The following is a 14,057-nucleotide window of genomic DNA, read 5'->3' on the forward strand; positions in this document are numbered from 1 at the left end:
ACATTTTAAACACAATCTTCCTTTTCATTTGCAAGCTCTTTTTTTTACATTGACATTAATGTTAGTGGGGCTAACTGCTATGAGACAATATATTTATATGGTTTGAACCACACAGAATATGATCCATTTCAGCTTATAAACTGTAATCTTATTCAGCTTTGACTATTTCTGACAGATATTTTAATACCTGTTTTTTTTATTAAGAAAAATCTCTTTCGTTTTGGTTTTTAGTTCAAAAACCAACATGAAGTCCCTTATAACCTATCCCCAGCTGCACAGTGTGTGATCTACCAGCAGCTTTCAGGTCCTGAAAGATTTGTGCCTCCATCCCAGTCTTTCCATTTCTCCCAGTCTACCTCACAAAAAAACACTCTACTGAGCACACAGTGCCTGCGTCATTCCTTTCAGCAGATGGAGATGAGGAGGAGGGGGAGGGTAACACAGAGTGAGAAAGGGGTGGAAGAAGAGGGAGCCATATGCCTACTCTGCATCAGTGTCAACATCACTGCCACGCGAGCCTTCGTCACCGGAAAACAACAAGGAAGATCGTCACACAGGAGAGCTTAAAAGAACAATCATCAATAGCAGCAGCAGCCGCAGCAGCGGCTCCTCCTTCACCAGACGTGCATCCACAAATTGGGAGAGAAGCTTGAAATTGAGCATCTAAATACTGTCCTAGAAGCTCTTCTAGGCATGACCTGAGGAAGCGGCAGCTAGTCATCGAGCTCTTTCGCTCCATCAACATGGGTAACCAAGAGACAAAGCAAAAGAAAGCAGCAGCAGCATCAAGCAACGGAAGCTACCCATCGCTAGATGAAGGATGGAGAGATGGAGGAGGGGACGTAAAAAAAGGAGGAAAGAAACTCCATGGTAAACATGGAGGTAAAGGAACAGGCAGTGGAGGAAGGGGAGTGACGAACGGCACAGGACTAAAAAATAAAAATAAATCAGAGTCCAAGTCTTCTGTTTTCTCCATCCGGAAGCGAAAGGGTAACCTTAAAGGAAAAGGAGACGTGTGTTCATCAGTGAAAGGCTCAAAAGAGGATGTTTTAGCATCTCAGCACGATGAGCTGGACAGCACAAAAACACCTGATCTGTCTGCAGATGAGCTGGGGCAGTCAGACACTGAGGCTGCCTTTCCTGAGAAGAGAAAGAAGCAGGGGAAAAGGGATGGAGATGAGAGAGACGAGAAGCATGAGATGCAGCAGAAAGCATCGACCGCGAACTCTCCTGCAGAAGATGGAGGGCAGAAGGGAGGGAGCTCGGGATCAGACACTGATATCTACAGTTTCCACTCAGCAGCTGACCATGAGGATTTGCTTGCGGATATCCAGCTCGCTATAAGGCTCCAGCAACAGCAGCATGGGGGGGTTACCTCAATTGTGGAAACACAAGGAGGGGGAGGAAGGAATCTAACTTGGGGGGAAGGAAAGGATAGGAGGAAACAGAGTAATGGGGTAGTTAAATTAACTCCTCCTGAGGTGCTTGACCTGACCCCAGAATTAGAGCTGGGGTCTGATGCCTTGTCATTCCTGGAGGGAGGATCTATTATTGGCTCTGTCAAGCAGAACGAGCCACTTCCCACACAGAATAGCCGCTTCAACGCAGAGGTTATTGAGAAGAATGAGGACAGGCATCTGGAGCTAAAGGGGCAGGGGGACAGAGAAGCTGCTCTTTGTGTTTCCACAGGCACAAAAGACCAGCATGCTTTGCTTCAGCAGCGCCCTCACACAGATATTTCCATAGCGACTGAAGGGGGGGCAACAGTCTGCCCGGTGACCATGACAACTGTTGGTAACAGTTTCCGCGATTTTACATTTGACAGCACTGAGAAAATCACAGGGGAAGAAGTGGGAGCAAGTGCTGAAACCCAGCAGGAGCAGGAGAGGGAGCTTGAGATGGATGCTAATCTCAGTCTTCCACTGCCAGACGACAACCATAAAAGTCCTGAGCCACTAGAGGGACTGAGTTCAAGAACTGTATTTGAAGAAGGTGAGATTCACTTAGGCTCAGGTACCAGCGCTGAGTCTCTTGAGGACTGCTTGAGTGCTGACTCTGAACCCAGCCCCTCTACCAGCACCAAGGCTTCCCCCTCCAACCAGCAGTTTAGGAGGAGCAGCGCCTGCTTTAGCCCACTACCTCCTCAGGAGAGCCCCACATTGGCCAAACGCCTCCTCAAGTCTGCCCACCCCGCCACCTGCTCTAGTCCTGTGGTGAAACCTTACCCTCCCATCTTCCCGTCCTACATCAAAACCACTACAAGACAGCTCAGTTCCCCAGGGCACTCACCATCTCATAGCCCCCTCTCCCCACGCAGAGCTCACCATACCTTTCACAGGTACTGGTTGTTTGCATGGCTGATACTGGTTCTAGAATCTTAAAGCACTGTAATGTCAAAATGATCATATGAGACCTCATTTAAAACGTAACATGTAACAAGATTAGCCTATTTAGCACATGCAAAAAACTCAAATCTTAGCCCCACGTGGATTAAAACAGACTATATTCTTTTAGTTTTCATAATTTCTCTTATTTTCAAGAATAATCTCAACATTTTGGCTGTTATTTTCATTGTTTTAGAAACAGGTTTGTGGCAAAGTGGCACTGAGCAATTTTATTGTAGTAAAATACACTAATAATGAGAGATCTGCTAGACTGTAAGCAAACCACTAGATCAAGGACGTATTTACAGTGTTTAAAATAAGTACTGTATACGTCATCAGTATTCTAAAACAATATATTTCTAAAGGTGCTATTGACATGAAATTCTCACCAGATGTTGGTAACAACCCATCCAATTCACATATGCAATGAAATCAAACCATAGTTGTGCATAAATTAGGGTATTTATAATAATGAGAAATGACACAGGAAAAAAAGTATTGAACACACTTACTGAAAACGTTTTAATACTTTGTCATCACTAACAAGGACTTTTGTACAGTTTCATGGAGTTGCATGGAGGAAATAGTCGTATGCATTGCTCAAGTGTGATTTCGGCCCACACAAACAGTCTTCGAATTTTGAGTGCTCGGCGGGACCCTTCTATGAACTCAGAGCTTTAGTTCTTTTCATAAACTTTCAGTTGGATTCAGGTCAGCGGGATTCTAGCCATTTTATTTTCTTTCTCTGAAACGTTTGGTTTTCTTGTTTTCTTCTCTGTGTTTGGGATCATTGCCTTGTTAAAATGTGCACCCTCATTTCATCTTCATTATCCTGGTAGATGGCAACAGATTTTTGTCAAGAATATCTTGGTACATATTTCCATTCATCCTTCCTTTAATTATATGAAACGTGCCAGTGCGCTATGCTGAAAAACAGCCCCACACCATGATGCCCCGCCCTCCAAACTTCACTGTTGGTGGTTTTTTGGGGGTGATATGCAGCATATTTGACCCTCAAACATGTATTATGGCATCTAAAGAGTTCCCCCAGTATTCCACTCGTCTAAATGTTGTTAAGCAAACTTTAAATGTGCTTAAACATGCTTTTTCTTCAGTAATTGCATGGTGAGCAATGCCTGTCATGGCAGTTGAGTGCATTGCTTATGGTTTTCTAAAACAATTGCACCTTAGCGCTCCACAAGTGATGCTTGGCACTTGGAGAACTCTTATGATGATTCTTTTCACTCCACTGTCTAGTCTGGATCTAACTCGCTCGTATTAATTTGCACTAAGTGGCAGACTTGCTTTTTAATCACTCATAGAGTTTAGCTGGTGTAATGACCTTCTGTGCCTTTTCCCACACTCTCTTTCTTCATGTATTTAATAGTTTTTCTTTGGGTCATTTTTCAGTATTGCAGATAATTTATGGAACTCTATGGTTTGATTTCTCTTTACATGTTTAGATTGGATGAGTTGTTACAGACATATGGTAAGAACTTCATGTCAATAGCTGAACTCAAGATGAACATTACATTATTACACAAACGTCTGAGTGATCAGCTTCCTGTTTAAGCTCACTGTGCTCACCATGCTTGTAAGCTTGCACAGTTTTTTCTGCATTGAGCAAATTTATGAAATATTATAGATGTTTTAACTTTTACTATTTTAAAATGTTTTTCAGCTCCAGTCACAAACAAGGACTCTTTCACATCTTCTCACTATATCACAAAGTTGGAGAACCTTCTTTATTTGACAAAGATCTAGCTAAAATGTTTTTTTACAACCTGGCTGTCATTGGACTGCTTTTTTTGTCAGACTTTGTTATGGTGTTGTTAACATGCCACAAGCTCTTTGAAAACGACTTATTATTACTATTGATATCTGCTATGTAAGAAAAGCTAAAACACAATAACTCTTACCTTGGTCCATCTCTAAGGACAACATTTTTCTCAACAAACCATTGTGAAGTAATACAGTAGTTTAATGTCTTCACTGATTATTGGATGCAAATCATCTTCCTGTGATATTTTGGATGATCTTGTGTCTACAAGAAGGAAATGGTCCACAGAGGCTAAATGCTTTTGTACTAAGCTGTAAACGTGCGTTTTAATGTTTAGTTGAGCACTTTATGTTCATGGAGAGGATGAAGGCTCTGTCAGTTTGCCTGAAATGGAAGAAATCAGAAATCTGTGGAAAAGAAAACTAACTGTAAACACATTTCAAGAAATGCACTTGCAAAGCTAACCGGGAACATAAATGTTACAGGATGATGGCTGAAGGTTGGCAGGTGCGCAGAAAACGCTCCAGAAGCCTTGCTAGCCCTTTGAGTCGCTCAGCTGACTGGACAGAGGAACTAGACAGGCGATTGAGAGGCAAGGAGGAAGACGGCTTACTGAGCTCCGGAGAATATTTGGGGGGCCACACAGGAGGAGGCAGCCAGCCCATCTGTGGAACGAGAAGACTTTCATGTGGACAAGTATCTACTTGTGGTTTTCAGGATGTCTTTACAGGTGAGTATTAAACAGGGTTAGAAATTAGTTTTTGGAGATCAGTTTCATTTTTAAAACTGTGTCTGGACATGTGTGGGTGTAAGCAGGAATTGTTTAACTTGTTACTTAGTCAAAAGGGTTAATACTATATGCAAGGTCCTATATCAGGTCCCTATATCACTCTGGGAATATTTAAAGAGTTTTTAAAAAATCTATATGAACTTCTGTCAAGCTGTTTGACATCAGTAAAGGCCAGATGGCTCTGCTTGCTGCTGATGCAACTGGGAACTTTATGGCAATATTATGAAGCAAACAGAATCCTTATTGGGTGACATTTGGATCAAATCTGACAGGCAAATCATAACCAAATTTTCAGTGGCAGTTCTGAGATAAATACATCTCATGACATCTCATGGTGTTATGGTACATATCTGCTCCTATTGAACAGGAAGGCTCGTATAGCAGACTGACTTCTTGATGCATTCTCAATCATCCAGGAAAGTAAATCTCCAAAAGTTTATTCTGTTCATCTGGACGTAGCGTTTTGTGGGAGAAACGCTACGTCACTCATCCAGGTGACTTCTTCAGTCTCAGCTGACTGCAGGTTTCCCCAAAACGCTACGTCCAGATGAACAGAATCAACTTTTGGAGAGCAGACTGACTTCATATTCTAGCAACATTTATTCAGGCTTTACTGACAGTGCTGGCATGCAACTTTATATTATTGGATAAAAGCTTAACTTTGAAGACATAGGTGATATCCCACAATACATATGTTATTGTAATACACTGATTGTAATGTAGTGGTATTGTATCTTATCAGATCATGGGGTATCTGGTGATTCCCACCTCTATAAGGCAGTGGAAACAGCTAGAGAAAACACACTGAATCAGAAGACGAGACAAGGGTGAAGTAAAACTAAAAGCAAGGCAAAAGGTAAAAATAACTATCCAAATAAAACAGGGAGTGATATGTGATAACCAAACAGGGAAACACAGACACAACTTAATATAGGATAACTCACAAATAAAGACAGAACAAGAAATACTGAAGAAATAAACTAATCACAACCAGAAAGTGAAAACAAGACTAACTGCACTAAGGAAAATATATGGTAAAAAAAGGTAAAGACTCAGCAACGAATCAAAAAACTACAAAGTCCAAAACGTCAGCAGCATCTGGGCAACGACTCAGGACCATTGGACACAGTGGGTAATGTCTGCCTCACCTCAGTAAGGTGCTGTAGCAGTTGTGGTACATACTTTGCTTTAATATGGCAGCCTCATACTAAAATGTGAAAAACGTCATTCTGGTTCACAATACAAAACATGTTTGTGACAGACTGGTGAGCTGTCCAGTTTCCCACAACCCTTAATTGTGTAAACAGAAGAATATCAATGGATGGATGGAAACAAACAGACATTATAAAAGGAAAATGTTTGGATAGATGGAAGATCTCAAAGCACCAGGAGAGAAAACTCAAACAAAATAGAAAGTCCACAAACAACCCGACAAACCAACCAAACAAAAATGTGTAGACAGAGACGTCAGTGTTTGTGACAGATCTGTAAGAATTATACTGAATAAAATTTAAAATCCATCTATAATCCAGTTTTGAGATCCCTTCCCAGACGCCTTAACGCCCACTCACATCCTGGGCCATCTGACCTCAGGAATTCGCATGATAAGGTGGGGCCAGGTTTCACAATGAACCCACCCGAAACTCTGGCTGATTGGGACCCACACCCAGTTCCACACCTTGGCTCAGGCGATTAGAGGATCATCAGGGGGTCCTTTTGTCCCTCTGTGGGGGGACACTCCCACTAGGGTTATATCTGGGACTCTCCACCATTTGACCTTAGAACTGAAGAAGCCTCTCGGATGAGAGGTGAAACGTCTTCAAGTAACTTAAAGAAGTCCAGACGCTTTTCTTTGCAAGCTCCTTTGACTACGATGACCTGGATGACTGAGAACCTTCACAGACACTGAATAAAATTATATTGACATTCAAAAAATTCAAAGGAAAAGCAGACTGTTGAGTGCCATTGTTGAATCACAAATATGCGCTAGTCAAAGAAATTATGCTATCATCACATCAGTAAATTCAGAACATGGGTTTGGTGATGATGATGTCATTTTTCAGGATAATAATGGATTTTGTCAGAGTGTCAAACCACTTCTTTAAAAAGGACATCTCTTTTTAAAGAAGGTGAAGTGAAGACTCCATGACAAAGCTCCTCGCAGCAAAGCTGATGTCAGCTACTAGCTGAGAAAAGTGGAACCAGGTTGGTTTTATTAGTGAAAAAGCTGAGCCAGGAGGTGGAAAAGGTATCATATTAATTGAGATTTTTTTAATGATAATTCCACTTTTTTTCTGAACAGTAAGTGAATACAAATTTTTCTTCTTTGACTTAATTTGGAAAATATCCTGTTATATACAAAAGTTTGTGAGAGGTACGTGTCACAAAAATCTAAATATTCTGCTATATAACAAAAGTAAAGTAAAAGAACAAAACAAAAGAAAACTGAATGACCATCCAACAAATATGGCGATTTTTGCCAGGAGTTGTACACAATTGATCAGTGAACAGCTTCAGTTAAAACATCCTTTTTGATCCATCTCTGCCTTTCGCCCATCCTAAGGATTAGAAGGAGTAGGTAGCCAGTGCACATTATGGTAGCCTGATACAAATCTTTGTGCCTCTGTACGTCCCACAATAAATTCTGTTTTCTCCCTGATGTCCAGGTCGAACTCTTCTGGAGAAGCTGTTCTTGCAACAGCAAGCGGATGAGCCAGAGGAGGCTGAGAGGCTCTGCTCTAGGATCTTAGCAATGGGCCTCCTGCTGCCATTCACAGACTGCTTCAGAGAACAGCTGGGGGGAAGCACTACCCACATCACCTCCACCGCATCACCCAAGTTCGATGTATGTAGTTTTACACCACACCCCTATCTTCTCATGTTAGCAGTGAATTCTTTTCATTGTCATATTTTATGGGAGGCTATTTCAGATGAAAAAGGGCATATGGTGGCACTAACATTATATTAAATGATAGACAATGTTGGGAGGGTTACTTTAAACTTGTATTCCACTACAGATCACAGAATAAATGCCCCAAAATGTAGTTTGTAACGTATTCTGTTGAGTTACCCAATGAGAGTAACGTATTCTGAATACTTTGGATTGCCTAATATATTGTCATGCTTCTCACATGAATGTACTATTGCTGTGTGATTTATTACTATCACTGAACTGCACATGACAATTTTCAGCTAGCAGGTTGTTGCTATGCTATTCATCAAGTCTAACGGTCTGCAGTCTATGAACTAACCTCAGGTAACCCCAGCTAACAGTGTTAGCTCGGTGGTGAGTAGCCTTCAGTAATAGTAATAAATCACACAGCAATAGTATATGGAAGACACTGAAGTGACACATAACCCAGGCAGCTACCACAACTAAAACAAGGTAGTTGCAGTAGGCTAACGTTAGTTTTTAAAAAGAACTTACTTCCAGATGTTTGTTAAGGTTGGGTTCTTTTGAGAGCAACTTGGTTGCTGGCAAACAGAGTTTGCATTGAAGGGCCAGATTCCGCCCATTCCTTGCTTCTTTAAGTGGTGTCGGAATTTCCAAGTAAGAAACGCATTCCTGCCCGTGCACTGCTGGCTCTGTTGTGCTGGCTCTAGGTCCACTGTGTAGCTGATGCCAACAACATTAACAAGTACAAAGGCAACCTGATGCACCTGCATATTTGATGAATAGCATAGAGACTGTGCCACTGTTGTTTATTCAACCTGAATATTTTTAACTGTACCAAAGGAAATGCGAAAGAAATGACGAACAGCCTCTTGTTTGAATCTTCTGTGCTCAGTGATTTTCGCTGATTAAAAACAGAGACAAAGGTCGTGTCCAAATTCATGGGCTGCTTCCTCCTGAGGCCGCATTTGTAGACCGATTACATCACAGCGACGCGCCGAAGGCTGTCCAAATTCGTAGACTCCTCCGAATGCAGCCAACAAATGCGTCCTCCTTTTCCCTGAATTTGAAGGATGGGTCGGGTGTGTCCTTCGTGGCCTACCGTATCCCAGAATTCATAGCGCGGCCCAGCCAAACTCCAGTTTCCAATAATGGCGGCCACTACTAAGTTTTAAAATTACTCTTATTACTCTTTCTGGGTCACAAAATAAACTTTTAACATATTTTCAGGCGAGAAAGTAGCTGTGTGAACATCAAATATCTGCTCGGTTTATCAAGATATCGCATGTTTGCAAAAGTGCTTCGACGTTTTCGGAGATGTCTGCTACCCACCAGCTCGATAGCTCGCCGGGAGCTCGAGGGTCACTGAAGCCGCCGAGAACGGCACAACTCCCGGCACATCATTTTCAGATCACCGCGGACTTTCGCTGCTCGGGTTAAACGTAATATATAAGTCACTTAGACAACCTAAAAATGTTATTGTTGGGCTTTTTTCAGTGTTTTGTTTGTTCGTGAGTAAATCGGTTTGGCTGAGATTAAAGTTATTAGATTAGATTAGATAAAATAAAACTTTATTAATCCCCCGGGTGGGTTCCTCCTTGGTTTTCACACAGCTGACTAAACGTCAAATAGAAAAATGATTAAACAGAAGTGTGAGACGGTCGAGAGTTTACGCCAGTGTCCTGTTATATTTTAGATAGCAAGGAGCAGACGGCTGAGTTTATTAAACTCCACCGAGACAGCGGTGACGCTAATCAGAAGGCTAGACCGTCCAATTTCCCCAGCCGTTTACTTCCGGCCTACCCGACCTTCTGAGGACCCGGCCCACATAGACTGCGAAGGCCAGGTCCTCAGGAGGATGCAGCCCATGAATTTGGACACGACCAAAGTTCATCCGGCTGCACTGACTTCTGGCATAGAAATGGAAAAACTCTCAATGAAAACTGCTGCAAAATGTTACTTTTAATGAAATGGTACTGAAGAGCGTGTAAAATTTGTGATTTTTAAGAAAACTGTACTGTCTGTACTAAGTATACTATATAGCAAATGATGAGTTAGTTAAGCTGGACTTGCTGTTGTCCTTACAATTAGGGTCACCAGTAATACTGGCTTTAATATGAACAAGCAAACATGTTTTAAGAATAAACAGAAAGCACAAAGGTACTAAATGTTCCACACAGGATCAACTCATGAACAAGAAAAGGAAAACACATTTTGTGATTTCTAAGCTGTAACTGTAGCTGCTGTTTGACTGGACTCGAGTTGCACAGCTCTCTAAAAACGAGTGTTTATGATTGACATTTCCAAATGTGGAGATTTATTTGTGAAATGAGGATCAGTGCAACTGTAACTGTTTTTAAAAAAATATGTTTACTTAGCATGACCAGCTTTACACATGGGCAGCTGTCAACCAGCCACCACACTCTTTGGATCTCTGTGAGGGGAAACAACCAATTCAGATTAAGGGCCCTTGGCCTCAAGCCAAACCAGGTGGAGATAACAGGAATGGACTTCAACCCGCACAATCAGGTAAGAGTAGCACTGCTCTTTCGTCTAATCTGTAGTTCTTGTTGGTGGTTTGTGCATGCCCTAAAACTGATACAGTGTTTATTCTGTGGTCCTGGCTCTATATAAACAAACAAAAACACATTATTACCATAAGGTTCTACCAAACACTGAAACAAACCAACCCTTTTGTTACAGCTGCGTTTGAATTCTGTATATTACAATTTTTTAAAAAAGTAAGCTTTACACTTTTGATTGTTTTACAATCTTTATGATTTGGTAGGCTAACACACAAACATGTGAAAGATACCAATCTTGTCATCTTGCTTATATAAAAATGCACATTTTACACTTTCTTCGTGTTTATTCATTTCTGGCTTTTGGCTTCACAAAAGCTATCACTCAGAAGATTATGATGTAAGAATATGATGTAAGTCAAGAGTGGCAGAAAAGTCTGTGAGGTTGGACATTTGAGTCTCTTCCCCAAGGTTTTGTTGAGCGCAGGTACTTTATTGATGACGCTATCAAGTTTTCTTCCCTTTTTAATTGTAAAACTTCTTCTAACAATGTTGAGATCCTTCTTAACTCTTTTACTGACCAATAACTTGTCATTCTCAGTCAGGTTGCTCCTTTCAAAACTAGGCATTGCTCTGTTAGTTCCTGCACACCTTGGTTAAATGATCAAACTTGTGGTCTTTGACGTTCCTGCCGAAAAGCAGACCGTCTGGTCCACTGTGTTTATTCACTGGTCCACTGGTCTGATTGTTCATCGTGAACACTTCAAAGAACTTCTTCACTTATATAATGAGTCAGTGAAAGAGGCCAGATCCTCTATAAATCATATATAATCATCATTAGAATAATCCAAGTACTATTTGAGACTATTAACAGTATTGTTTCTCCTCCATCTCAGCATGCTGTGTTACTTTCTGATGACACTTTTCTCAGTCTCCAAAAGTTGATTCTGTTCATCTGGACGTAGCGTTTTCAGTGGGAGAGACGTCCAGATGAACAGGATCAACTTTTGGAGATTTACTTACCTGGATGATTGAGAATGCATCAAGACACGTTTCTCAATCACTTTGTAAATAAGGTGATGGACTCGAGATCCAAAATCTCCTCAAGTGCCTCCCCTTATGAAGATGGCCCTTGGTGTCTGGGTCATTTACTTCTTTTTCTCCAATCAGACTCAATGACTTAATTACAGTAATACTGTAGGTAAAATGAAATCCTCATCATGCTCCTTAGACATATTAAACATGCCGAGGTAACTCCTCTATTGAAAAAACAGAATCTAGATCCCAGCTCTACTAGTAATTATCGGCCTATTTAAAATGACCATTTATAAGCAAATTACTAGAAAAAATTACAGAAAATCAGTTCAGGTGCTTACTATGCAGATTACAGACTGCTTACCCTTTTCAGTCTGACTTTCAAAAGCAGCACTCCACTGAGACTGCTCTCTTAAGGGTCTATAATGATCTATTAATGGCTTCTGATGCAGGGAACTCAGCCTTCGATACCATCGACCAGCTACTTAACAGGCTGAAGATTTTGGCGGGCATATCTGGCTGTGCCTTAGACTGTTTTTTTTCCTTCTTATCAGACAGGACCTTTTCTGACGGACTGACAGGTTCTCCTCTGACATTGCCCCCTTAACCTGTGGGGTTCCACAGGGTTCAGTTTTGGGTCCATTATTATTTTCTTTCTACATGCTTCCTTTAGCTCGCTTTATTCAATCTTTTAGTGACATTTCTTATAATTTCTATGCCGATGGCATTCAGCTGCGTGTCTCCTTTAAGCCTCATCAGCTGGATAGGTTTTCCAACCTAGTCCAGTGTTAAACTCAGGTTTCTAACTGGCTTTCTAGCAGTTACCTTGTTTTAAACACAAACAAGACTGAGACCATGATCACAGCTCCTCTTGAACTACTAAAACCAGTCAGGTTCTTGCTTCTTTCTGTCCTTCTGCTAAGCCAAACATTTGAGATCTTGGAGTAATATTAGATTCTTCTCTGGGCCTTGACTCACATGTCAAATCTCTGTCTCGTTCCTGTTTCTTTTATTTAAGAAAAATTTCTAAACTGCGAAAAATGGTCTCCTCAGCTGAACTGGAAAAAAATTATTCATGCATTTGTGTTGTGTTTAAATTATGGTAACGCCCTGTTTATTTGGACAAATCATCTCTTTCTCGCCTCCAAGCTTTACAAAATGCAGCGGCCAGACTGCTTACACCTTCTAGCAAGCGTGCTCACATTATTTCTATTTTATATTCTTTACATTGGCTCTCAATAGATTTTAGACTGTGTTTTCAAATCCTTGTTTGAACATACAGAACACTAAATGGCCAAGCTGCTTGTTGTCTCTGCTCACAGAGTTTGTTCCCCGAACACGACTGAAGACAAAAGGGCATCATCAGTGTGTGGAGGCTGTGGAACAGTCCACCGCCACAGCTACGTTTGGTTGACTCTGTGGAATCTTTTAAAGAGCAGTTAAAAAAATTCTGTTTAAACAAGCCTTCTGTTGATTGACAATTTTTTAATCTTAAACTTTTATTTACATTAAACCTTTTGTATTGTCTATATTGTGTATTTTGGTGCCAAACATTTTGGTTATTTTCGCCTTTGTCTACAGCGTTTTGTGATTGCCTGTCTACGAGAAAACGCTTCATAAAAATAAACTTTACTTACTTACTTGTGATCTGTAGTGAGATTTGAGAGCAGGTGTACGAGAGCCTGGAGAGGTGGGGAAATGCTCTGGAGAGAAGAGGAACGAGAATCACTAGAAGCAAGACAGACTGCATGTGTGTGAATGAGAGGGACCAAGTTTAGTGCTTTGAAGACAAAGTTAGAGAGGCAAGGCTGAGATGGGTTGGACATGTGCAGAAGAGGAGTACTGAATATACTAGATAAAGGATGCATGAATGCATGTGTATAAATATGGAGCTGTCAAGCAGAAGGAAAATAGAAAGATCACAGAGAAGATTCATGGATATAGTGAAAAAAGAAATGAAGAAAATGTGAAGGATTTGTGTAACAAAACAGAATACTAGTGTCACAGTCTGGCGAGGGCAGACTGTAGGGGTTGACAAAAGGACCCAAAACGCAGACTCCAAGGAACAGGGAACAGAACTTGTTAACAAAAAGCGAGCCGTTTAATATGGCTGGTAAAAAAGGTACAAACAAAGGGCAAACTGATGCAAAATTAACACAAACCTAAACTGGGAAATCTAAACAAACAATAAGAAAAACCTAGACAAGAAACTTGGAAGCATGGCATGGCATAGGAAACATGGCGTGGACAACAGACGACCTGACAATAACACATTGAAAACAGAGGACTTAAATACGCAGGAGGTGATTAGGGGAAGTGGGAACACATGGAGGAACAGCTGACTGACATGACAGGACAAGGGAAGTGAAACTAAATACAATGAACAAAGAACACACGACTCCTTCAAAATAAAACAGGAAACATGAGACAGACATGATAATACAAACTTGATAACATAAGACACGCAACATAAAACACAAAGGGAAACTTAAATACAGGGGAAGAAAACACAAGGAGTCTAATAACCAAATGAACTTCGCTAATCTAAAGAACTTAAACATAAACAACATCCAAATAAACTAAAACTTAAAACGCTGGGTCAACAGACCAGGAACATGACAACTAGAGATAGCGAGAAATGGAGGCAGATGAC

At 41.0% G+C, this 14,057-nt stretch overlaps 1 protein-coding gene across 2 annotated transcripts in view; it reads left to right on the plus strand.

Moving 5' to 3' along the window:
- The first annotated feature begins 429 nt into the window (after positions 1-429).
- The window catches only part of fmn2b (formin 2b), a 55,173-nt gene continuing 41,545 nt past the window's right edge, over positions 430-14,057 (plus strand). For both annotated transcript variants that reach the window (XR_015719435.1, XM_087845212.1), the window contains exons 1-4: positions 430-2,338; positions 4,650-4,894; positions 7,621-7,799; positions 10,226-10,376. Coding sequence is in view for 1 of the 2 variants with exons in the window: in XM_087845212.1 (XP_087701338.1) it covers positions 744-2,338; positions 4,650-4,894; positions 7,621-7,799; positions 10,226-10,376 (2,170 nt within the window). In the remaining variant the exon portion in view is untranslated. The remainder of the gene's footprint in view (positions 2,339-4,649; positions 4,895-7,620; positions 7,800-10,225; positions 10,377-14,057) is intronic.

The sequence above is a fragment of the Neolamprologus brichardi genome, chromosome 8 (genome assembly GCF_056152115.1).
Source record: "Neolamprologus brichardi isolate AB-2024 chromosome 8, ASM5615211v1, whole genome shotgun sequence".
Taxonomy (NCBI): Eukaryota; Metazoa; Chordata; class Actinopteri; order Cichliformes; family Cichlidae; genus Neolamprologus; species Neolamprologus brichardi.